General features: G+C 34.4%; 1 protein-coding gene across 1 annotated transcript in view; it reads left to right on the top strand.

Annotated features, from left to right (window-relative positions):
- Positions 1 to 9059, top strand: part of LOC145246597 (exosome complex exonuclease RRP44-like) — a 69644-nt gene extending 60585 nt beyond the window's left edge. Inside the window, exons 21-23 of the mRNA XM_080108257.1 lie at positions 1444 to 1602; positions 3081 to 3203; positions 7634 to 9059. Coding sequence (XP_079964383.1) covers positions 1444 to 1602; positions 3081 to 3203; positions 7634 to 7720 — 369 coding nt within the window. The 3' untranslated portion in view covers positions 7721 to 9059. The remainder of the gene's footprint in view (positions 1 to 1443; positions 1603 to 3080; positions 3204 to 7633) is intronic.
- Positions 9060 to 27610: the final 18551 nt, after the last annotated feature.

Below are 27610 nucleotides of genomic sequence, written 5' to 3'. Positions count from 1 at the left end.
CTCTTTCTCTTTTTTTATTATTCTCTCTTTCTTTCTCTTTTTTTTATTATTATTCTCTCTTTCTCTTTTTTTATTATTATTCTCTCTTTCTCTTTTTTTATTATTATTCTCTCTTTCTCTTTTTTTTATTATTCTCTTTCTCTTTTTTTATTATTATTCTATTTCTCTTTTTTTTATTATTATTCTCTCTTTCTCTTTTTTTTTATTATTCTCTTTCTCTTTTTTTTATTATTCTCTTTCTCTTTTTTTTATTATTCTCTTTCTCTTTTTTTATTATTATTCTCTTTCTCTTTTTTTATTATTATTCTCTCTTTCTCTTTTTTTATTATTATTCTCTCTTTCTCTTTTTTTATTATTATTCTCTCTTTCTCTTTTTTTATTATTATTCTCTCTTTCTCTTTTTTTATTATTATTCTCTCTTTCTCTTTTTTTATTATTATTCTCTCTTTCTCTTTTTTTTTATTATTCTCTTTCTCTTTTTTTATTATTATTCTCTCTCTCTTTTTTTATTATTATTCTCTCTTTCTCTTTTTTTATTATTATTCTCTCTTTCTCTTTTTTTTATTATTCTCTTTCTCTTTTTTTTTATTATTCTCTTTCTCTTTTTTTATTATTATTCTCTTTCTCTTTTTTTTATTATTCTCTCTTTCTCTTTTTTTATTATTATTCTCTCTTTCTCTTTTTTTATTATTATTCTCTCTTTCTCTTTTTTTATTATTATTCTCTCTTTCTCTTTTTTTATTATTATTCTCTCTTTCTCTTTTTTTATTATTATTCTCTCTTTCTCTTTTTTTATTATTATTCTCTCTTTCTCTTTTTTTATTATTATTCTCTCTTTCTCTTTTTTTATTATTATTCTCTCTTTCTCTTTTTTTATTATTATTCTCTCTTTCTCTTTTTTTATTATTATCTTTCTCTTTTTTTTATTATTCTCTTTCTCTTTTTTTATTCTCTTTCTCTTTTTTTATTATTCTCTCTTTCTTTTTATTATTCTCTCTTTCTTTTTTTTATTATTCTCTCTTTCTTTTTTTATTATTCTCTCTTTCTTTTTTTTATTATTCTCTCTTTCTCTTTTTTTTATTATTCTCTCTTTCTCTTTTTTTTTATTATTCTCTCTTTCTCTTTTCTCTTGCCTTCCTTATCTCTCTTGTGACAGTTCTCTCTGAAATCTGAAGCTGTGAATTTTGCTATGAAGGCTAAGATTTCAAATGATATAATTGGATAAGGGACTTTTGTTCCATCAGAGAGTGACTACCCCCAACCCCATTGAGTCTTTCTCTTAATTTTGACTTCTTTAGTTTTCACTTCAAATTTTTTTTTTTTTTTGACTAATCACACATCCCTGCAATAAACTATGGCACAGAATTTATAGAATTTCTTTCTTTTTTCCCATTGAAATCGTTTTGTTTGATTCAAATGTTCCTTTTCTTTCTTTTTCTTCAGATATTCTTTAAGGATAGGAAATGCGATGAAGAAGGGTACATTTTGTTTGTGCGAAAGAATGCAATCCAGGTTCTCATTCCCAAATACGGTTTAGAAGGGACCATCTACATCACGAAAAGCAACAAAGAAAAAAGTTCAATTTTTACATTTGATGAAGAGGTTAGTTTGGATGTATATTTGTTTGACAGGCTTATGAGAAAACTAAAAATGATACTCCATTTTTATTATCACAGGATTCATACAGATTTGAAGAAGCCTTGAATTTTTACTTTTGCCTTGAAAAGGCCTTATTTCTATTATTACTTTGAAAAATTCTTGAAAATATGGAAGATATTTGAAAATTTCTTGAAAAGACCTTGAAAATTGTATTTTTTATATCCAGTAAAAATTTGTGTCGAAATATTAGAAATAAAATCAAAATAAATACTATTAAATTATTTTTTAAGTATTAATAAAAATACCATTAAAATATTTAAATATTGAAAATTGAATCGAAATACATTGAGTTACGTCCCTTTATCACAAAACTTGCTTGGGTAGTTTTGTGATAAAGATTCAAATCTTTATTTTTTATCCTCATAATTTAATTTTTTGGGGAATAATTGCACAAAGTAGTAGTGGTGGTCACCTAAAAAATACTTTCTTGCACGGATGAAACTCTCAAATGGAAATGTATCTCAGCATTTGCTTGGCTTTGGCTGGAACATGACATCACAGTCGTATTATGCCGAGTGTCACTGATAAAAGCATAACAACACTTTATAAAAAAGAAATGGTAAAATAAAAAAAATGTATCATTATTTTGTGTTTTATTATTTATTTTTTTTTTAAATAACTGTCAAGAAAAGGTTAAAGGAAGCAAAAATTAATTGTTTGGGGGTTAAAATAATTTTAAAGAAAATATTTAAAAAAAAAAAAGGTTCAAAGGAATTTTTTTTTTTCAAATATATTTTGCTATGTTTTATGTTTAAAATTTTTTTTTTGTCAATGAAAACTGGAAACAAAATTTTTTTTTTTTTTTCAAGTATGTTTTAAGTATATTTTGTAAAAAAAAAAAAAGAAGATTTTTTTTTTTTTTAAATTGGAAAAGGTTTTAAAGATTCATTATGTTGGTATTGTCCATGATTTGCATGTAACAGCTGTTTTTTTTATTTTTTTTTTTTTATACCTCTTGCAATATTTATCCAAAACTTGTCTGCTAGGCACGTGTGCCACTGCCTCGTTATAATTCATAGCACCGTGTTGTGATTGGCTAATCAGTGTGTTACGTCAGACAGCGGCTAAACCCGAACTGTTGCTTAACACAATCCAGCTGTTGACATCATGTTCCGGCTAAAAACAAACGAACGCTAAGATATATCTGGTTCACAGTGTGCACCAGTACCAGATATTGTTTGGGTTGTTATGCAGAGAAGAAGCTAGTTTAACCCAATCATGGTGAATATAATTGCAACAACAATCAATCCTGAATGCAATTTTGTTGCTCAAATAGATTGCAAAACTCTCTGGAATGCGTGCACATAGATGGATGGGATGGTTTCTGTGAAAATATACTTGATTGCCTCCAAAATGTTTTAAAAAATAATTGCAAAATTCATTCTTCAATTAATATTAATTCATTTTTCAATTGTTCCCAGAAATATCACATGATAGCTGGTGATATAGTCCTGAAAGTGTTTGATCGTGTGATCGTGCAAGTCTACATTGATCGATCAAATGTCCAGCACATGAAGCTCCACCTGGATCTTGTGGAACCAAAGGTGAGATAACCCGTCTCTCTATACATATATATATAATTTATTAGTGGACATTTCTTTTGCAATGTCGTCAGACAGACGTTAAATGTACTTCAGGTGTTAGAAAGTGGGGGAAAAAGATAAAAAGTATATATAAAAAAAGACAAATGGAAATAGGTTTATCGGGTGAAAAAAGGTATAGGAAATAGGGTTGGTGGAAAGGAAGTTGTTTACCAAGGAAGACAAAAGGAAGCTGAGGTGGGATTGTTGGTTAAGATCTGATGATTAGGACTGTGACAACAATATTCTTTTCATTCGAGTATATATCAGTTAATATTTTATGTTTTTATATAGTGATGTGGTTCTCTGTTGATTAACTGAGTCTGTGTCGGATATATATTCGAGAGTCAAAACAATGAAAAGAATATGCTGTTGTCATATCCCTAGTGATGATGATTGGGACAAAGAAGGTCGAGTTTGTTTTATAATAGAATGACGTATGAAAAAATGGTAAAAGAAAACAAATATATAATAAATAAATGTTACTAAAGACAAGACAAGTTACTCTTCTACCGACCCAAATAAGTTTTTGGTGTTTTAACTGATTTTAAAGTGCGTTTTAAGTGTGAAACACAAGTTATGCCTTTTCCTTTGTCAAAACTCAAGAATGATATAAAACGAACAGACATGACAGAAATCAACCAAATAAAATATCACTATGACATTCATTCAGTGCGTTCCAGGTGAAAACATTATTACATACTTATGTTTCATGTCGGAAGTATAAATTCCAAAAAATTATCCAGGAATATTTTAATGAAATGTGCTCTGATGAACTCGTCGCACTTGTGTCTCCTCGATGTACGTATCCTCGACAAACCCACTTAGCAACAAAATCTCACCCCTTCACTGTTGAGGTCCCTAAATGCTAGAAAGCTTTTTACTATAATAGTTTATTCGCTCGAACAGCTAGACTTTGGAATTCCCTTCCTGTTACCTGCTTCCATGACTAATGATTTGCAGAAGTTTAAATGTAATGTAAACCAACATCTTATTAATCTTTCCGAGGCATGGTCACAGATAGTAACCCTTACGTCCAAGTGGTGATCTGACTTGTTAGGGGTGAATGTAAGTAAAAAAAAAAAAGTACAAAAATAATTACAAGTAAAAAATAGAATTTATCAAATTATTGAGTTTTATCATATGTTTTTAATTTGGAACAATTGTCCAGCGACCTATTCAGTATGCCAAAAAAGAGAGATAATCCTTGATTTAAATTAAGCGTCTGACATTTTTAAACGAACGCATTTCAAAACATTTTTAAACGAACGCATTTCAAAACATTTTTAAACGAACGCATTTCAAAACATTTTTAAACGAACGCATTTCAAAACATTTTTAAACGAACGCATTTCAAAACATTTTTAAACGAATGCATTTCAAAACATAACTATGGCTGATTTTTTTTTTTGTTAAACGTACATCTAGCACACCGGATCACTTTTCGTAATTTTTGGAATTTATACTAATTTCACCAGGACCTGCAAGTACATAATAATGTTTTCACCTGAAATGCGTTGATTTAAAAGATCACCAATGTAAACAAGCACAAGCAGTAGTTTTAAAGATGGAATTGATTTCAGAGCATTTATTTTGTTGAAAACAATTAAAAATGATTTCTATACGCAATTCCAATGAGACCATCAGTGGCTGTTTGGTGTCTGTTGAAATTTTTAGTGAATATAAATAGCGATGACAGAATATATTTTTTCTGAAAATGGTATGTAGGGGAATATTATAGGCTAGCAGGGAGGTAGGGGTGGGGGGTGGCGTCCAGCTTTGCCCGGTTGTAAAATATGCATAAACATGATATTTTAATTTGTCCAGATTTCATATATATTTTAATTTGTCCAGATTTCATATATATTTTAATTTGTCCAGATTTCATATATATTTTAATTTGTCCAGATTTCATATATATTTTAATTTGTCCAGATTTCATATATATTTTAATTTGTCCAGATTTCATATATATTTTAATTTGTCCAGATTTCATATATATTTTAATTTGTCCAGATTTCATATATATTTTAATTTGTCCAGATTTCATATATATTTTAATTTGTCCAGATTTCATATATATTTTAATTTGTCCAGATTTCATATATATTTTAATTTGTCCAGATTTCATATATATTTTAATTTGTCCAGATTTCATATATATTTTAATTTGTCCAGATTTCATATATATTTTAATTTGTCCAGATTTCATATATATTTTAATTTGTCCAGATTTCATATATATTTTAATTTGTCCAGATTTCATATATATTTTAATTTGTCCAGATTTCATATATATTTTAATTTGTCCAGATTTCATATATATTTTAATTTGTCCAGATTTCATATATATTTTAATTTGTCCAGATTTCATATATATTTTAATTTGTCCAGATTTCATATATATTTTAATTTGTCCAGATTTCATATATATTTTAATTTGTCCAGATTTCATATATATTTTAATTTGTCCAGATTTCATATATATTTTAATTTGTCCAGATTTCATATATATTTTAATTTGTCCAGATTTCATATATATTTTAATTTGTCCAGATTTCATATATATTTTAATTTGTCCAGATTTCATATATATTTTAATTTGTCCAGATTTCATATATATTTTAATTTGTCCAGATTTCATATCTATTACTATAGAGATTTCAAAAGTAAAAAAAAAAGAAAGAAAAAAGTATTTTGGTGCCATCAGCTAGAATTGAAACTGAAAACAAAACTGTAGTATTCAACTTTACCACTGTACCAACGTGACACGCAGAAGAACTGATTATAACGATTTTTTTCAATTTTGACCCATTTTTGACTCTTTAAAAACTGTTTTAACCAGCTAAAGACTCATAAAAGATCCATAAAAAATCCAATCATTTGAGGATCATAGAATCCTAGAAGACATGAAACCATAGATATGCATCGTTCACGGCAAGTTGTCAGTAAAAGATGAAGAAGGCTTGCAAAAAGTCCATCAGCGTTAGATATGTTGCCTCTGGACAACTATTGACCCCAATGTTTGTGCCGTGGGTTTGTTCATCTTCTTGCTTTCGCCATGTTGTCACTTGTATTAATGCTTGCCAATGGCATATGCACTGGTTTGTAGAACTGTGATGCAGCAGATTTTTTGTGCATGTGCAAACGTCCAGTTGTTGGATGTGTAACCAGAGGAAGAGGGTGGGGGTATTGGAAATTTATCAATGTTAGGTTTTTAATACTATGAAGACTACAACACTATTGTCCCTTAGACCATGTAAGGAGTTGCCTCCGGTTGTCTGGGTTTAACTGACAGGTCCTTTAAGTTTTGGGTAACTTAGAGTTACTCCCCTTTGTTTATATAAAAACGAGTGTTTATGTGTAATCGCTCTCTTCGTCAAGATGTAAATAAAGACAGACGGTCTCTCCGTGTCTGTGTGTGTAAAACTAAAACATCTTTACGTGTTAATTGATTTCTCTTTTTGTCAGCCGTATGACTTCAAATATGAATTTTAACTAACAAGGTGTGTTTTTTATTTAATGCATAATTAACTATTAAAGGTTATTAACTAATTAATTAACCTACAGGGGACTGAAAATATCTTTGACCAAGAAAACAGCCTTGTTTAGAAGATAAGTGCTTCAGTTAACAGGGATCAGGATCACTTTTGTGCGAAGAACAATATCCAGGGTTATTTGCTGGTAAAGCTTTGGGTTAACCTATTTTAAGTAGATGTCCTGGAATAACTAACCCCGGGACAAACGAATAGTGATTGCTAACAATGGGTGAGAACCAGTCAAGGGTGTAGAGATCAGAGAATAGTAGAAAGATAGGCAGTTTACAAGTGTACATGCGTATTGTTGGGCCTCTGCCACTAGCATCCACCTTTGAATTAGCTTTTAGCTGATATGCTGGAACTTAGATTTATTTTTCTATCAAGGCAAGTTATTGCCACCCAAAGTCATCTATTTATCAGAACTCTTCATCTGCTTGATCCCTCTCCTTGAACAATCTATTTCACCTCCTAATATACCTTACTCTCAAATGGAAATTTTAGATGTCCAGATCCTTCAGTTATCAGTAGAACTGAGTACTTCTATCCATTTTCTTGGTCACTGTTGGTCTTGAATTTGGTTCTATCTGTCCTAGGTTTGGTTCTGTACTATTTTAGGTGATCTACCCTCCCAGGCTTTACCTTCTCTCTTTGAAAATGAATGTTTATTACTAATTGCTTGCGACACCCTTACTGACCAACTACTCAGTCATTTTTTTTCTGGGGATGAGCACACACGTCTTTTGTATGCTAACTTTTTAATCTCCACCTTCCGACCTTGTGTCACATCTTCCTATGGTGGAAAGAAGGTAAATAATAATTACTTACAAACATTATTTATTTATTTATTTTTTTCAGGTTCCTGGTTTTAGTGTTCCACCCGTAGTGGAAAAGAAAGAAAATTCAGATGATGAACCTGCAGCAAAGAAACGCAAGACACTTTAAAAATGACTTTAGAACTTTTTGATACTTTCAAAACAAAAGAATTTCAAAAGCTGATAGTTGGACATTTTTTCAAAATAATTTTACTCTCCACATATTCACCATCATGATTAAATCAAAACTTCAAAAGCTAGCTTCATTATTTTGGTTCTTTTATACGACTGGGACGTATGTGAAATGTATTTTAAAAACTTTATTTTATATAAATGTATTTTTTTTTTGTCATTCACAAATTACTTTATAAATAAGCAAGTCTCATAATGTCAACCACTTTTTTTTCTTTTAGCTGTAATCAAAGTGTAGTATTTGATTCCTCTGTCAAAGTTTAACTCGGGGAAGGCCAGTCTCTTAGCACCTTGATGACACACCAAACCACTCGAACACGGGTGTTAAATACAGACCTGTCTTCGAACACAATGCCTCTTGTCCCAGAGAAATGATCATAAGAAGTGCTAAAGGGCCTTTAGGTTTTCCGCAGGCATAGAAAGGATGGCCAATCAGTACAGGATGGGAGGAAAGACATCAGTGGCGCACGCCTCAGTTATACCCTTAAAGGAGAGTTTCTTCTAAAGTCAAAAGTTCATCGATGCTTCAACCTTTGATTGTACCTCCAACCAATTTTTCTTGAAATGGAGAACCTGTCTGAACCATATACCAAGGATTTGAACTGGGTCATCTGTCCAACTGAAAGGAGGCGGAAGGGTGGTAACATTGCTCCAAGCACCTAACCGAAGAATGATAGCCTTGCGCCTAATTTGTTGTAAATGTAAATTATTTTTATATTTCTGCAAATAGATATTTTAAAGTGTAGTATCTGTTCTGATGCTACACTTTGATGCATTTTGTTCTTGTTTATTGAAGGAGAAATCCCTTCAGACTAAGAAAATTTTTTCCTCACAATTCCAAGTATTCCCCTTTATGTAGAGAATATATTTTCTCTACATTAAAAATCAATCTCATATCTAACTTTGTCTTTGTGAGGAAGGAAACAAATAGGGACTTGTCAGCCATTTTTTTTTTTTTTTTTTTTTTTTTTTTTTTTTCATTAATAACAGATTTAAAAAATTGCCAACATACCTTTATCATGATATTCAATCAAAGTTAAATTTTTTTTTAATGGAAGATAATTTTATTTTAATCTGAAGCCGAAGAAAAATAGTAATGTTTGCATGTGTCACTGTCATATAAAAGAATCCTCATTGTTTTATGTCTTTTTATTATTTTATACCCTGGAATTTATTATAGGGTCAGAAGAAAAAAAATTTTTAATTTTCTTTTCAAAAAGATGAAAAATATCTGAGAACATTGTATTTTTCAAGCAATTAAATTTTTTTATATTTTTTATGGTTTTGATTTGTTTTAAGAAAAATATTTTTGATTTGTTTTAAGAGAAAGATTTTTGATGAAAAATCTGACAGAATCATATTTTCTCAACATTTTTACAGTTGAAAGGAACAGGTTTTGCACGGTAGCTTATCTGATGTCACTCAAAGGCTCCCCCCCCCCCAAGACTATTATGAAAAAGTGGATCAAATGTAAATTTAGCATGTCATCTTAATGGTGAATGCTCTGACGAACTGCAGACACTTGTGCCCCCACGACGTAGACACCTTCGACAAACCCGACAGGCAGCTAAATCCCACCCCCACACAGTAGAGATCCCTAGATGTAAAAGATCTTTCTACTCCAGTAGTTTCCTCCCCAGAACCGCTAGACTTTGGAATTCCATTCCAGGTCCTTGCTTCCCTGACTGTACTGACATGCAGAAGTTCAAGTGTAATATGAACAGACATCTTGCTGCCCAAATCCCAACATAGTGCCCCAGTAGTTGCTGCCCCCAACACCAAAGTGGCAATGTGCCTTGTTTGGGGTGAAAATGTAATAAAAAAAAAAAACACAAAAATAAATGTCGAAATCATTTGTTTTTATAAAAATGGTTCTACAATCGTTTTACTCTTTTTCATCTCAAACAATGCATATGGCCATTGGGGCTACTATTTGGGATTGTGTCTAAATGGGGACTATAGTGAGTTGAGGAGCAAGATGTCTGTTTTTTTTCTTTTTTACATAGGCATCACCACTTATCAAGATCCAGGGACCACTCGAGGATAAGGGTTAAGAGTGTACAGTAGTCAATTGGACAATATAGTAATCGTTAGTAATGGAAATTTGGTAAATTTGTTAACTTAAGTGAAACGGATCATATAGAACTTGTTTACGTTGGACTTGAAGACAACCAAATGACATCTATGCTGATGACACGACCATCTACGGCAACACATCAAAGGCTGTAAATGACAAAGTTCTCTCTGATTCTCTCTCCTCTGATCTCGAACGCGTGGTTCAGTGGGGGAAGATGTGGCTGGTTACCTTTAATGCATCCAAAACCAAACTCCTATCCTTACATCATCAATGCTCTGATCCCCATCTGGCATCAATTGTGATGGATGGCTCTCGTCTGGGTGAGGCCCCGTATTTTGACAAGCTTCTGGGCTTGACCTTTACTCCTGATCTGAAATGGAACACGTACATCAAATCTGTTGCCGAAGTCGCTGGAAAGATGGTGGGATCCTTCTACCGCTCCAGAAGATATCTCACTACTGATGCAATTCTCTATCTATATAAAAGCCAAGTACGTCCAAGGATGGAATACTGTTGCCATATCTGGGCAGGAGCTGCTAAAAACAGCCTATCCTGCCTTGACAGAGTACAAAATAGACTTCGTGGCTTAGTGGGGGATGCCCTTTTCTCTACCCTGCAACCTCTCTCCCACAGAAGAGACGTTGCGAGCCTATCCTTGTTTTATCGTTATTTCCATGGCAGGTGCTCGTCTGAACTCCAATATCTGGTCCCCCCTTGCCAATCTTTCACGAAAAACACCCGTCTAGCTGAATCCACTGTGAAAAATTTCCCCCACTCTATATCTGTGCCTAAATCAAAAAGCGGATTCCATGAACAAAGCTTCTTTCTTAGAACTGCACGCCTGTGGAACTCTGTTCCATCTGCCTGCTTCCCACCATACTACAACTTGGATGTGTTCAAGTCCAACGTTAACAAATTCCTAATGAACCGCCCCCTTAAGTAAAGTAATAACCCTTATCCCTGAGTGGCTTCCGGGCCTTGATAAGTGGTGATCACTGTGTAAAAAAAAAAAAAAAAAAAAAAAAAAAAAAAAAATGGTAGTCATCTATCTGGAAAGCAGGAAAATGGAAGACAGTTCCACAGGCGTGCACTTCTAAGAAAGAAGCTTTGTTTATGGAATCTACATTTAGGTTTAGGCACAGATAAAGAGTGGGGGAAATTATTGATTGTGTTTTCAGCTAGACGAGTGTTTCTTGTGAAAGTTTGGCGAGGGAGAACCATAGATTAAAGCTCAGTCGAGCACTTGCCATGAAAATAACAATAACAAAGCCAAGACAAACTTGCAACATCTCTTCTGTGAGATAGAGATTGCAGGAAAGAGAAAAGGACATCTCCTACGAGGCTACAAAATCTATTTTGAACTTTATCAGCGCAGGACAAGTCCTTTCTAGCAGCTCCTGCCCAGATGTGGCAACAGTGCTCCATCCTTGGATGTACCTAGCTCTTATATAAATAGAAAATTGCATTAGCAGTGAGATATCTACTGGATTGATAGATGGATCCCACCATTTTTTCAGTGGTCTTGGCAGCAGAGTTGATGTACGTGTTCCGTTTTAGATCAGGACTAAAGGTCAAGACCAGAAGCTTGTCAAAACATGAGGCCTCCCCAAGACGAGAGCCATTCATTTCAATTGATGCCAGATGGGGATTAGAGTATTGATGATGTAAAGATAAAAGCTTGGTTTTAGATGCATTGAAAGTAACCATCCACTCCTTTCTCCATTATACCATGTGCTCGAGATCAGAGGAGAGAGAACTTGGTCATTTACGGTTTTAGATGTGCTAACCTGCTGAAGCTAAATTTTATGTGAACATAGTAATGTTCACATAAAATTTAGCTTCAGCAGGTTAGTACAGTAAGAGAAGCAGGAAACAGGGAGGGAATTCAAAAGTCCAGTAGTCCAAGGGAAGAAAATATTAGAATAGAAGGCTGTGTAGGAACATCAGTAGTGAATGGGTGGGATTTTGCTGCTTGTATAGTGAGGGGGCACATGCTATGAATTCATCAGAGCACATTCCATTAGAGACTAGAGGTAGGTGCACCAGCCTAGATGTGGCGGCAATACTCCGTGCATGGGTTAATGGTGGCCATGTAGAGATACAGGATAGTCTTAGGTGTGAGTAGTTTTCTAGCACGATAGAGGGAGCTCACCTTCCTTGGCGCAGCTTTTGCAATGTCCTCAATGTATTTGTTCTGATGAATGTTAAGCTGAGGAGTTTGAAGGAAGAATTCTCCGGTGTAGGGAGTTATTTGTCATGGATATTAGTGGTTGGAGAATCATCTTGTAATTGTTAAAGGAGAGCAGCTTAGTCTATCATTAAATGTTAGCATCCATTTACGGCCCCATTCCACTACGGTCTGAAGGGCGTTTTCTAACGATTCTGCCATTATCTTAGATTTGTGTGCATCCGTTGTTCCTTTGCGCATGTTATAGAGTGTTATATCATCAGCAAATATGCCCATCTCTGACACAATCTTATCAGTGAGGTTGTTAATGAATATCAGAAATGATGCGATAACAAATTTAGAAGGATTAAGACATTACTTTTGTAGCAGCAGTGATACTTTGCTGATTTGGAATATTTTTGGTTTGTAAACTGATTGATTGCTGCTATCAGTCAACTTCTCTTCTGGCTTGGCCAGTCGGACGCCATCTTTCAAGCAAGCTGAGTATGTGACACGGCCATTTAATTCAAGTGGATGGCTTGAAAAAAGCTTGATGTTAGGAAAAATCGCCAGAAAAAAGAGCAAAGGAAGACAATGAACAAAGTTCACTGACAGTCTTAACACGGTCACTAGAAACAAAACTACAGATCTCAGAAAGACCAAATACAGAGGAGAATAGAATGCCATGATGATCGATGTCTGCAATAACAGACCTGATACCTGAAGTTTTCAATTTATGTGCTGACCAGCAAAATTTAAAGCCTGCTTATGAATATCATTTTGCTAACTACTTTCATCTGAGGATAAGTGCCATTCTTTGAAACTCCACGGAACAAGGACAATTTGTAAAGTTTTCAACTTGTATTCCTTGTCAAATAATAAATTTGTTTTAAATTTTAATTCACAGAGTTTAAATTTAATGCTCTATCTCAAATATCGAGCTTTTTCATCTGGTTAGGATTGCTATGTAAATATTAATACTAATATTTATACTTGCTTTAAGATTACAAAATTATTAAATTTTTGAATTATATGTTTTTTCCATGAACCAGAAGATGAAACTGCATACTATCAACTAGGTGGTTGTAGGTTTAATCCCTGGCTAGAGATGGGTGCTAGTCTAGCAACACTGAGGAGCTGTGATAAAGTAAAAGTCTGTCTGCAGATGACATCACATATATATATATATATATATATACCAGATATTAGGTGTTAAATAAGATTGAATCTCGTGTGAAATATCCAGGCCGGGTGTACAGAAAAGTTCATCCGGCATTATGCAGACTTGATACGGATACGCACCTGACCGGAAAATCATCAGAGTGACTTCCCTTGGAGGTAACCTCATTTTCAAATATCATAATAATAATAATATTGTAATGGTGTGAGAAAGGAACTCGTAATTTTGATGTGCCACGGTTTTTCAGTGAAGGATGAACTCAGCGAAATGGTATGTAAAAAAAAAAGAAAAAAGGGAACATTCAAAAGAAACAGAGCGGAAAAAAAGAAACTGTCTAGTAAGAAGTGGTGGGCTGAAGGAGTAAATTTAAGATTGTCTTTTACGATGTTGTTTTATTATTTGTATTGAACTATGTAGCACACTACTTTGTAGTATTTATGAGTACTTATTAATTTATCTCATTTGGGTCAGTTTTATATTTAATATACAATAGATACTATTTACATAGAAATCTTAATAAACTCACATTTGCTGCATGTTATTGTTTTTTTGTGCTCAAAACACTTTTTTTTTTGTGTGCTATCCAGAAAAATATCAACTTTATGAAAGCATATTTGTTGATTAAATATATTTTGCATTCTGTGGAAATTCCACAGGTCCTTCTAGTATTTAATACTTCATTACGGTGCCTAACACATTGTGAGATGAAGGCATTTTCTCTTTCATGTTTGGTTAATTGCTGAGCCTGAACTTTCTTTTGAGTATTCGTTTAAATTATATATTTCTGCATTATTATAAACTTTCATACAAATATGACTTCTTTCATAATTTGTAGTTTTCAATTGAAGACGTACATATAGTCAATTCTCCTTTATGGTTGCGAATGTTGGACAATAAGAAAGGCATCTGAAAGTTTTGAAGCAGCGGAGATATGGTTTTTAAGGAGAATTCGACTAATCTCATGAACAGAAAGGAAGACAAACAAAATCATGCATAAGGCAGAGTACAGCAGATGATTACTTGTTATCGTCCACAGCAGATGATTACTCGTTATCATCCACAGCAGATGGTTACTCGTTATCGTCCACAGCAGATGGTTACTCGTTATCATCCACAGCAGATGATTACTTGTTATCGTCCACAGCAGATGATTACTCGTTATCGTCCACAGCAGATGATTACTCGTTATCGTCCACAGCAGATGATTACTTGTTATCGTCCACAGCAGACAGGTAAAGTTCTTCGGTCATTTAATGCGGGCGGAAGGCTAAGAAAAAAAGCTTGATGTTAGGAAAAATCGCCAGAAAAAAGAGCAAAGGAAGAAATTGAACAAAGTTCACTGACAGTCTTAACACGGTCACTAGAAACAAAACTACAGATCTCAGAAAGACCAAATACAGAGGAGAATAGAATGCCATGATGATCGATGTCTGCAATAACAGACCTGATACCTGAAGTTTTCAATTTATGTGCTGACCAGTAAAATTTGAATATCATTTTGCTAACTACTTTCCTTTGAGGATTAGAGCCATTCTTTGACAGCGAAGTAAAACTCACAACACAGTTGATCTACAAAAATATACATTGCTTTATTTCACTTCAACAATCAGTTTTTCTGTGACAAGTTGTTATTCTTTGTTTTAACCTTTACTGGAAGGCGCATAGGGTGGTGCATGGTTAGACGGCTGTTGGACGGTGAAGAATAGTGACATGTTCCGCAGTCTTTCTCTCTCTGTCTCTTACTCTCTCTCTCTCTCTCTCTCTCTCTGATTCTCTGGCTGACTTTTTCTCTGTGACGATTTTATTTATAAAAACATTCTTTCCTATTGAAATTTTTAATATTTTCTTTGTCTATACTCTCAACCTTTGACCGATATTTTCTTACATATTTCACGATCAAATTATGTGTTCCGTTAGACAATAGTGAAAAGTCGTGAATTCTTCACATTTGAATCCATTTGCGTGTGTGCAACCCACTGGTGTTGCCTACCAATATCTAACAACATGTTTTTGCACAAAATCAAAATAATATAAACTGAAAAAAATCTAATATTGTTAAAAATCTTGCCGGAGGGAGATAGACACAGTTGTGAGTTTTATATTCCATTGAAACTTTCTGCTTTGGAGGAATCTGGTTAAACTTGACCAGAAAGAGGAGGAATTTCTTGAGTGGGCATGATGTTTTGAAATCTAAAATGCATCTTGAAATCATTACAAAAGTCATGGCCGTCGTATTTTGTCGCTTTATGTTTTATGTTTCATTTTTAACTAAACTGGGTTCCCGAATTCCATAGCAATACACCACTTACTAGTGAGTGATGTATTGCTATAAACTCCACAACACGGACGCACAAGCAAAGGACGATCTAGATCCAGCAGATAGCACACGACGCCAACTGTGAACCTGAAGATCTGGGGCAGCTGATGGAAGACAGGAAACTCTGGAGTGGAAGAGTCACATTGATTTGGGCAAGGAGCCCGTCATGATGATGATGCTGCTGCTGATGATGATTGGTTCCCGGCGTTGTTCGGGTGTTTGGAGGTGTGTGTTGAGCAAAAAAATAAAAATAAAAATAAAATAAATAAATAAAAAATGGTAGTGGGCAGGCAGGCTCGAACCCGTACCGCGAAGGAGGAAAAGAACGTGACCCCCCCCAACCCCCAGAAATGTGACGTCCTTGCCACTGCATCCATCGCCAAATCGGAAGTGGCGAAGGTTTAAATTAAGGCTAGTCAATCGAAAAGAAAGCATGACTTTCGAAAATATCGATGAAAAAGAGACCCCCTCCTGTAGAAAAGTGCCCAGTTGAGAGTGAAAGGAATTAATGTTTTAGCCAATTTTTCGAGATTTGCCGCTCGAAAAGTCGAGCTTCAAAACGATACCAATCTCGTGAAAATCCGTCACCTCTGTCAAAAGTTTTAGGCAGACATACATACATACATACATACATACATACATTTAAATAGACAGGTGAAATTTATATTATAGATGGTAGGAAAAGATGTTCATTTTTACGTTACAAAAAATATGATTTCATATTTATTTTAATCCGATAATTTTCCTGAGCTTTAAACTATGCACAATGTTAAAACAGATCATTATTATCACATTGGAAAAACAACCCTTCCCCCTAAAAACAACCCTTCCCCCTAAAAAACAACAACAACAAAAAAACAAAAACAAAAAAACAAAAAAAACAAAAATGCAAACAAAAAACCCCAAACAAACCAACCAACACTCGCCAAACAAACAAACAAACAAACAAACAAACAGAACAAAAAAAAACCCAAAAAGAATATCATACGTTGGACTTAGTTTCTATGTATTTTGTTTTATTTTTATTGTCTGAATTTCACTGAATGAGATGAGCGGAATGCGAATGCGCTCTCATTAAAATTTACGCCAGATTTCGCATGAAGCGATGCATTCGCTTATTGAAGATCTAACTAGATTTCGGTTTTGAAGTATGAGCATAACCTCGCTCCACGTCTATCTATCTATCTATCTATCTATCTATCTATCTATCTATCTATCTATCTATCTATGTTTTATTTAGTAAAGAATCTTTTTGTTCAATTACGGATAAAGCTTACAACATTTGACGGAATCTCTCGATATTAACTTCCTTTGATGAGGAAGACCTGTTATTTTCATCCCAAACTTTGCTTTCTTATACTATAAACTATCACCTGAAGAGGTCTCTAGTTACTGGTAACTAGCTGACCGAAACATACTCATGACTGTGTAGCAACATATTACTGCTTATATAAAAACAAATAAAGAATATATATGTATGTATATATATATATATATGTATATATATATGTATATATATATATATGTATATATATGTATTTATATATATGTATATATATGTATATGTATATATATATGTATGTATATGTATATATATATGTATGTATATGTATATATATATGTATGTATATGTATATATATATGTATGTATATGTATATATATATGTATATATATATATGTATATATATGTATATATATATATGTATATATATAGATGTATATATATAGATGTACATATACATATATATACATGTATATATATATATACATATACATGTACATATATATATATATATATATATATATATATATATATATATATATATATATATATATATATATATATACACACTCGTGAGCAAAAAGAAAAAAAAAATAGGCCAAGAGTGAAAGAAGGAAGAAATCGATTTTTCAATATTTTTCCATTTGTTAATTTTAACTGAAAACTCCTATTTTGCAGATCATTATTATTATAACATATAATAATAAGTGGAAAAAATTAATTCACAAAATGGTAAGACCGCATCATGGCGTGGATATAAAAAACTGAATTGCAGGATTAAGGCAGTCCAAAATGACTTGCAAGCAGATGTTTAAATTTTTAAGAGAAGAAAATGTGAAAACAGCTCTTTCTGCAGTGAAGCGAATTGGTCAAAGGTTTGAAGTCGAACGCCTCGTAAAAAGGAAATTTGGATCTGGTCGCCCTTGAGCATCCACTTTGAAGGACGACCACAGGCTTAAATTAACTGTTTTAAAAGATTAAAAGAAAACTTATGTTGACCATAGCAAAGAATTCAAAACAGGGCTGGAAATTCTCTTTCTAGACATACAATATCTAGACGAATGGAAGAAATGGTATTTTCTCCTTAAAGGTGTTCAAAGAGGCCATTTTTATCTAAGAAGAACATCAATGATAGAAAGAGATTTTTCTCATGTTATAGCAAGAAAGATACAAACTGGTCCAGGAATGTTTTCTGGTCAGATGAATCAAGATTTTGTCTTGTTAGTGATGCTCCCGAACAGTGAATTCGAAGAACTGGAGAAAGGTTTTCGCCAAATTGAATAAAAACGACAGTTAAACACGGGAATCGAGGGATAATGGTATGGGGAACTTTATTGCAGCAGGAGTTGGGTAACTTATTAAATGTTAGGAGTATATTCAATGCAAAGGAATACATTTGAATATTAGAAACAGAACTGTTACCAAGTATCCAATAGCTGGTAATATCCCAGACCTTTCTTTTTCAACATGATAATGCCCCTGCACACTGCTAAAGTCACAAAAAATTGCTTTCTGATAATTCAATTAATGTGATATTTTGGCCAGGTCAAAGCCCCGATTTTAACCCAATCGAGAATATTTGGTCCATAATTTCTCGTGCATTGGCTGGAAGAACTTTTTCGAACAATGACAAACTGTCGGAAGCTGTACAAAGCGAATTGAATAGCATCTCCTCTTCACAGTGTTCCACTTTGATTGAGAGCATGTCTAAATGGATTGATCTTTTAAAGAAATCAAAAGGGAATGCGATTCCATATCAAGCATTTATTAAAGTAAATGTCTTGTTCTGTTATTAGTCTCGTCTAAGTTTCCTTGTTCAATTGTTCATTGTTCAATATAGCACATAGTACAAGAAAATGTATAAAATTTGTTTGACCCATTTCTTTTGCTTATGAGTATATATATATATATATATATATATATATATATATATATATATATATATATATATATATATATATATAAAGTAATGGTTGTGTGATTCCAACGAGAGATGTATATTTAAAAGGGTGTAGCCAGCAACACTTGTTGATTTTTATGACTTTCATAATTTTTCATATTTTTAAATATTTTCATAACGCGTTTCGAGCCTTATTTAGTTCGCTTGACATATCTTTTAGTTAAAAGTTTTTTTTTAGTGAGAAGTTTGATTTTGGTGAAAAGTTTATGGGATTCCTTTTTGGAGATCATTTTAGTTCGGCTATCACGATTGTGCTTTTGAAAGATATGTGGATGTGAGACTAGATGTCTCCAGTGAGACAAGAGTTCATTCGGTCACCAAACAGACATAACACCTCCCACCCACCAGTCCATTTGGTGGGTGGGAAGTGTTCAGTCTATTTGGTGAATATTTTTATGATCTTTTTCCTTTGTGATGTGTGTGTGTGTGTGTGTGTGTGCGTGTCAGTGCGTGTGTGTAAGTGTAAGTGGGTTTGCGTTGCGTGCGTGTATGTGCGTGTATGGGTTAGAATCTGTGATTTCTTCTTTCAACATGTGTATGTACTTGTATGTGTTCCTATTTACTTGTTTCATTACGAGGGTCTAGTTGGGCACAAGGTCGGTCCCTAATATAAACATACATGCAGACACATATACACACACACACACACACACACACACATATATATATATATATATATATATATATATATATATATATATATATATATATATATACAAATGATGATTGCAACGTCTTGTCAGACATTTAAAATCCATGAGCCCAAATGTCTGAGGGAGTATCTATACAAATATGATGTTACAGAGTCTTAGCTTTGTACGACAGCTAAGCCTCTCTCTCGGTTCAAAATGTTGAGATCCAGCACCAAGCAAGAGCAAGATAGCCAGCAACAAATTAAACTTCAGACCAGCTTAATGCGGGTACTGATCTTCCGCTTTATGTTTTTTTAAATCAGAGATTTGCTTCTCCTAGAAAGGTTGCCTTCACCACGGCTTACGGGAGCCCTCTCTACCCCAATACACATATACACACACAAATATACAAATACATACATACATACATACATACATACATGCATCTATATATACATAAAAAATGGAAAATAAATGATAAATATATAAAAAAATAAATAAAATAAGAGTAAGGGTATAAATATATACATATATATACACACACATATATATATACACATACACACACACGCCACACACACACACACACACACACACGCCACACACACACACACACACACACACACACACACACACACACACACACACAAACACACACATATATTGATTAAAATTGCCTTAGTCTAGAGAGATTTTCTTTCATTGAATGTGGGCAGAATGGTGCATTTTGTTTCCAGTTATTTGTTTAGTTGGGGGAATCGGTATTATATTGGATGTGAATGTGCGTGTCCGTGCAGAGTACGCGTGCGTGAGTGCGCGCGCGCGTGTGTGTCATCGTACTTGTCTTGATTCGTGTGTGACAAGCACGATGAGGAACACACGTGCACTCACATGTGGAAAGAAGAAATCACAGATTCTAACCCATACACACGCATACATGCACGCAACGCACACACACACACACACACACACACACACACACACACACACACACACACACACACACACACACACACACACCGAAAGCACAATCGTGTTAGCCGAACTAAAATGATCTATAAAAAGGAATCCCATATACTGTTCACCAAAAACACACTTTTAACTAAAACAAATCTGAAGAAAAGCTAAATAAGGCTCGAAACGCGCTATGAAAATATTAAAAAATATTAAAAAAATGATGCATTTAGCGTATTTTATCTGTTTTTTTTAATTTAATAATATAACTATGCTTGCTAGATGTTGAGATGTTTTTAAGCTATGTTTCAAAGTTAACTCTTTCTATACCTATTTTTTGGTATGGTGAAATAAATCCTATCGAGAGTGCTCAACTGTTTCAGGAGCTAATTATGACTACTTCATTTAATCTAGGCACCGCCAAAAATGGCCGAAAAATCAAGTTGTTGTTTTTTAACACGAAATTACATTTATTAAAATCCATTATTTCTGAGTAACTTTTTTTTTGTCCAGAAAGATAAAAACCCTGAATTTTATCATATAGAAAACAGAATAATGTAAAGCTTTTTCTACTATTTTAAATTTAATTTTAAATGTTAAATTTTCCCCAAAAGTTAACAATTGACATTTTTTGTCTTGCACAAAAAACGAACATAAATATTTAAAAAAAAAAAATTTGAAATAATTTATTTATTTGTTGTCTAACTAAGATTTAGGGTGATTTTCTATGAGAATATGCAAAAATATTATAATATAAGTACCTGGATTTCAAATAATTCCACTTATTCATATAGACAACCAGTTACTTCGCGTCGATCTAGACAATGTTTACGTTTGTGCTTAATAAAAAGCAAACTATGGAAGACCAAACAGGCCAAAAAAAACTTATTTTTCAGTGACGAAAATTTCAATGTATTATTAATGCTGAGGCTGGCCAGTACCAGATGGGTGACCATTTGTATGAGTTTGGTTTTTAATGTGTATGTGTGTGGGGGCCAGGCTCCCCAACATGGGGGGGACAATTTAAAGCAGAATAAAAATGATTTCAGCGCGTTCGGTCCACCGTAGTCGAAAGGCGGCAAACGTTTTCAAACGGGATCGAAAAAAATGATGCTATTTTTAACACAAAGGGCACAATATTTATCGAATTTTTTTTTGTATCGATTCTTCAAAGCATGCCCTGTTTAATAATGGTCATGCATTATTCGGCTCGCTAAAGAAAAATTATTTATTAATTAATTATTTAATTTATTTATCAAAGATTTTAAAATGGCTTTTTTCGTATAAATATTAAAACATTTTTTTTTGTTTTGCTTAAATTAAATTAATTATTTTACTTAACATATTCACCGAATTTCACACTTCAAAACTCAAAAGCGGGATAATTAAACACAATCAAAGTTCTGATATTCAGACGTCAAAATAAGGTATGCAAACAATTTTTTTTTTAAATCTATAATTCTGTCCCTTACAACAACACAATATGTTGTGTTCAGTTTCAGATGATTATTTTAAGCATATTTGTACCCCCTCAAAACAAGGGGGTTTTGTAAGCAAAAAAAAAAAATATATATAAATATCGTTTATGAAAAATAAGTACACTGTTATAAAGTTCATTCTTCTCTTAATAATCGCTGAAAATTTCGTATGGATCGGATAATTACCTGATTTTTGGTAGATTTTTAAAAAGACGGTCCGTCAAAAAGTACTTACTTGCCCCCCCCCCTCCCAGTTTTGGCGGTGCCTAATTTAATCACATTAATTAATATATATATATATATATAATTAATATAAATGCTTAAATTTCCGGTATTTATTTCAACAGTGCTCAATACATAGGTAGAGCTGGGTAGTAAGTTATGAATATATATATATATATATATATATATATATATATATATATATATATATATATATATATATATATATATACATACGGCAATTTAAGCTAAAACCGTAGGATTCTTTTTTGTGTATGTGCTCGTTTTTGTTAAGGAAGAAAATTTACGCATAAATTTTATTTTCTTATATTAATTTAAGTTGTGTGTATATGAGTATATATGTTGCAACATCCCATTTAAACAGTTCATCTAAAACCTGAACAAACCACAAATTTTCGATCAGCATTGTCGACATCAAAAGTTCTCGAATTAAATAAAAACGTATTACACAAAATGAAATTACGTAAAAATAACATTAGAAACAACAGTTCCGCCATTTTTAATGTTCTATTTCGAGTCATCATCATAACAACAACAACAACAACAACAACCACCACCACCACCACCACCACCACCACCACCACCACCATCATCATCATCTGAACTTTTTACCAGTAAGAAAAATAAATAAACATAAAAATAAGTCAAGATTGTATTTTTTTAGTGAAATCATAGCACTAATTTGGGGAAAATCTGAATCTTAAAATATCTTTCCTGGTTTAAATTTTCAGATTTCTTTTAATTGGAATTTAAAATATTGCCATTTTTTTCAAGGGAGAGTTGCCAGCACCTTCAAAATCTATCGCTGGATTGTCATGAATTGAAGGGACGTGCCCAGGGTGATGAAGACAAGTTTCCAGCCAGGGATATGGCCTTTGATGTGGTTTCAAGTTAGGACCACATCATGCCAACTCAAATCTTCAAAGTCGGCTTGAAAGTCAACACCAAAATGTACCTGGATGTGATGAAGAGTGTGGTGATCCCCTGGTGCAATCAGATAACCCCTGGTAGACCCTGAGTGTGGCAACAGGACTCGGTGCTGGCCCACAAGTCCAAAGAGACCCAGGCTTGGTAACAGAAGGAGTGCTATGACTTTGTACCTTTTTCTCACTCCCCCCTCCTCCCCCGACTTGAACACGCAGGAAAACCAGCGCTCCTAATAGAGGAGCATTCTGACCTTTAAAAATACCTGGGTTGCCTCGTCGACAATCCCCGATCAAGGCGCCTCAGACAGTAAGCAATAAACTAACTCTACTCGAAAGATGGAAGGAAACGCTTGGGAGGGTGGACCTCCTAGGACTATCCAGCCCGCCAGATCAAACGCAACTGAAACGATCCAGTTCCTGCCAGATTGATTGTCGAGATCGAAACTTCAACTAGCATATGTCTGCAATCGCTTCTACGCGGCAAATCAATGCCACAAATCGTTACATCGATGTTCAGATGTACGCAGACAAGTTTCCAGACTTTTTCTGTACAGGCATTTAAAATTGTCGTAGACTCTTGCAAAGTCAGTATGTTATTGCTATACATCTTATTGTTATGATTTCAGGTTCAAATGAACAGCTACAGCAGGAATTGGAACGCACCCTACTTAAGCCTGATTGTCACAACTAGTGAATTTCAAAAATGCAATCTAGATGTGAGGACCCTTTAGAAGAACGATGTGCAATAAAATTCTGTTTTAAACTTAGAAAAAAAATGTCACAGAAACGTATGGAATGCTTCAGACTGCTTTTGAACCGTCTTGCATGAATCAGTTTTTGAGTTGTAAGAGATTCAAGAACGGTATGGAATCTGTAAGGGATGATGAGAGGTCTGTGAAGAATAAGGAAGTCAGAACACAGAGATGATTGGCCAAATAAAGAATTTCATGGATAAGGACCATCGTGTGTCTTTAGAGACAATAAGTGCACGGTTTAATGTCAGTGTGGGAACTGTACACGCGGAAGATTTGTGCAAAGTTTGTCTCAAGGGTGCAGTCCACAACTCCATTCTTGTCACAGACCAAGATAGACATCAAGATAGTTCCTCGCCCTCCCTATAGTTCATACCTTGCACCCTGTGACTTTTGATTATTCCCTAAGTTCAAGGAAAACCTTAGAGGTTGTCGTTATGAGACAATTGAGGAGATGAAAGAGGCTGTGACGAGGGTGATTAATATGCTTACACAAGAGGACTTCTATGGGGCCTCCCAGTAGTTGTTGGAACAGTACAACAGGTGCAATGCAACCGGAAGAGAGTAATTCGAAGGGGATTAGAGTTTCATTTGTGTACTATCAATAAAAATGGCCATACAAGAAAAAGTCTCGTCGACAATCCCCGGTCAAGACGCCTCAGACAGTAAGCAGTAAACTAACTCTACTCTTATTGAAGACACCTCGTAACTATATTTATAGTCTTTGGGCAAGTTCATTATTTTTGAAATATGTGAATCAGCTTTAATAATAGCAATCATGTTTTTTTTTTTTTTTAATAAAAATGTTAAAAATTAAAATAGCTAAAACGATTTTCTTTTGTAACCCGTTTGAAGCAAATTTTGTTTTTGGTTAGTGAAATTATTGAAGTGCATGATTGGGTCCGACGGGGTTTCATGTCACGACAAGTTAAGCCGAAATATCATTTGGGACTTTGCTGCATGGATTGTGCGTGATTGAATTGCCAATCGCCATACTTGTTGCTCGCAGGCGGAACGATAATTGAGAAACTCTAGAACAACAAGAAGAAAAAATATCCCGGGTGAAAAGCACGGAAACACACAACCTGGATGATTGAATCGTTTCAAATTACGTCCATCCATTGACACTGCTCCCAAGGCAGTGCATGGAAATCTTTAATTACTTGCGTTCATAAAAACGTATCACCAACAAACACTTCCGACACACACACACACACACACACACACACACACACACACACACACACACACACACACACACACACACACACACACACACACACACGTACATATGTGTGTATATATGCGTGTATATATATATATATATGTATAAATATATGTGATGAGAAGAATGGAAATAGTATTCCGACTAGATAGACAGATAAAGAAGAAACAAACCAAGTCACACGTCCATCAAAGTTTCGTTTTTATTGTAGATTTATCCAAAAGAAGTCTTACTATAAAGACGAAACGTTGATGGACGTGTGACTTGGTTTGTTTCTTCTTTTACATCTCTCTCTCTCTCTCTCTCTCTCTCTCTCTCTCTCTCTCTCTCTCTCTAAACAGTCGTGAGAGATGAGGGGGGGGGAATTATTCCCAACTCGTATTTAGGTAAAAATGCACTTTCGTAAATAATTGAATTCATTCAAAACATATCGCTAAAACAAAAACAAATAACGTCTAAATCGCGATATATCCAAACAGTCGTGTGAGATGGACGAGCGCGTTAAGAGTTTAGGCTCATTACCGTGGAGTCCCGATTTCAAATCTCGCTAGATTCAGCCACTTTGATTAGTCGTAGACGACGAAACACGTGTCAGTGGACAATTATATTTCATAAACACTATATATATATATATATATATATATATATATATATATATATACACTTCCGGACATTCATATCTGATCTACCTCTGCATACCACGTTGAAAGAGGATGTGTCTTCCATAGTATCAGACCTGACCGAATGGTAAATTGTAGGCATAAACCAATTCATACCAGCCAAAAAATTCCAACAAAAACCTAACAGCCAGCCATGGTTCTCCCCAAAATGTGCTGCTGCCATCACGCACAGAAATCACTTTTCCATAGCTACCAACGTAATAGATGCACTGAGACTAAAGCGGCTTTCAGGACTGCCAGCAACCACTGTAAAAGAGTAATAAAAATGCAAGAGAGCTATATGCTCAGTCCGTTAAATGCAAAGTAGCTGGTCAGCGGCTTGGTTCCCACCAGTTTTGGCAAATAGCAAACAGGACCCTGAACAGAAGCGTGCGTTCTATCCCAACCATCATCAATTTACCAAGAACTTCGCAGCTAATTCTACCGTATGTGACGAAGGCCACCAACTCCCCGTATTTCCTCCTATAACAGACAACACGCTATGCAACATACAAATATCTGTGCATGAGGTCGCCAAGCTAATCAAGAACCTTGATTCCAGTAAAGCAACTGGCCCTGACGGCATTCCAGTTATAGTACTGAAAAAGCTCCAACCAGAACTTGCTCCCATACTTACAAAACTGTTTAAGCGTTGCCTTAAGGAGAAGTGTTTCCCAACACTCTGGAAAACCTCATTAGTATCCCCTGTACTTAAGAATTCAGGTGATAAATCGTTTCCCTCTCAGTACCGACCAATAAGTCTCCTGTGTGCCATGAGTAAGTTGTTGGAATCTATATTAAATAGAGAGTAGTCAACCACCTCAGCAGAAATAACCTGCTTAATGACATGCAATATGGTTTCCGTCCTGCAAGATCTACAGCAGATGTGCTAACGGTTATATCTTATAGGATTAGCACATCTCTTGACAAAGGCTTCCTTTCTAGGGAAATTGCTCTTGACATATCAAAGGCCTTCGATAAGGTATGCCATAAGGGCCTACTTCACAAGATTTCCAGCTACGGTATAATTGGAAATATTAAATCATTTCTCTCTGATAGGCTCATAAGAGTAGTGGTTGATGGGCAGAAATCAGAGGCCCTCAGTATTAATGCTGGAGTCCCTCAGGGGTCCATCATGGGCCCAACTCTCTTCCTGATCTACATCAATGATCTTCCCAATCACATCCTTACATCATTCATAGACATTTATGCTAACATATCTATGGTAGCACATCAAAATCATTCGTTGACATCTATGCTGATGACACAACCATCTACGGCAACGCATCAAAGGCCGTAAATGACAAAGTTCTCTCTGATTCCCTCTCCTCTGATCTTGAGCGCGTGGTTCAGTGGGGGAAGAGGTGGCTGGTCACTTTTAATGCATCTAAAACCAAGCCCCTATCTTTACATCATCAACGCTCTGATCCCCATCTGGCATCAATTGAAATGGATGGCTCTCGTCTTGGGGAGGCTCCACGTTTTGACAAGCTTCTGGGCTTGACTTTTACTCCTGATCTGAAGTGGAACACGTACATCAAGTCTGTTGCCAAGGTCGCTGAGAAAATGGTGGGGTCATTCTACCGCTCCAGAAGATATCTCACTACTGATGCAATTCTCTATCTGTATAAAAGCCAAGTACGTCCAAGGATGGAGTACTGCTGCCACATCTGGACAGGAACTGCTAAAACAGCCTATCCTGCCTTGACAGAGTACAGAATAGGTTTCGTGGTTCAGTGGGGGATGCCCTTTTCTCTACCCTGCAACCTCTCTCCCACAGGAGAGACGTTGCGAGCCTGTATTTGTTTTATCGTTACTTTCATGGCAAGTGCTCGTCTGAGCTCCAATCTCTGGTCCCCCTCGCCAATCTTTTACGATAAACACCCGTCTAGCTGAAACCACTGTCATTAATTTTCCCCCCTCTTTATCTGTGCCAAAACCAAAACGCAGATTCCATGAACAAATCTTCTTTCTT

Source organism: Euprymna scolopes, chromosome 24 (genome assembly GCF_053919585.1).
Source record: "Euprymna scolopes isolate OS-2025 chromosome 24, ASM5391958v1, whole genome shotgun sequence".
NCBI lineage: Eukaryota > Metazoa > Mollusca > Cephalopoda > Sepiida > Sepiolidae > Euprymna > Euprymna scolopes.
This window is presented reverse-complemented; position numbering and strand designations above follow the sequence as displayed.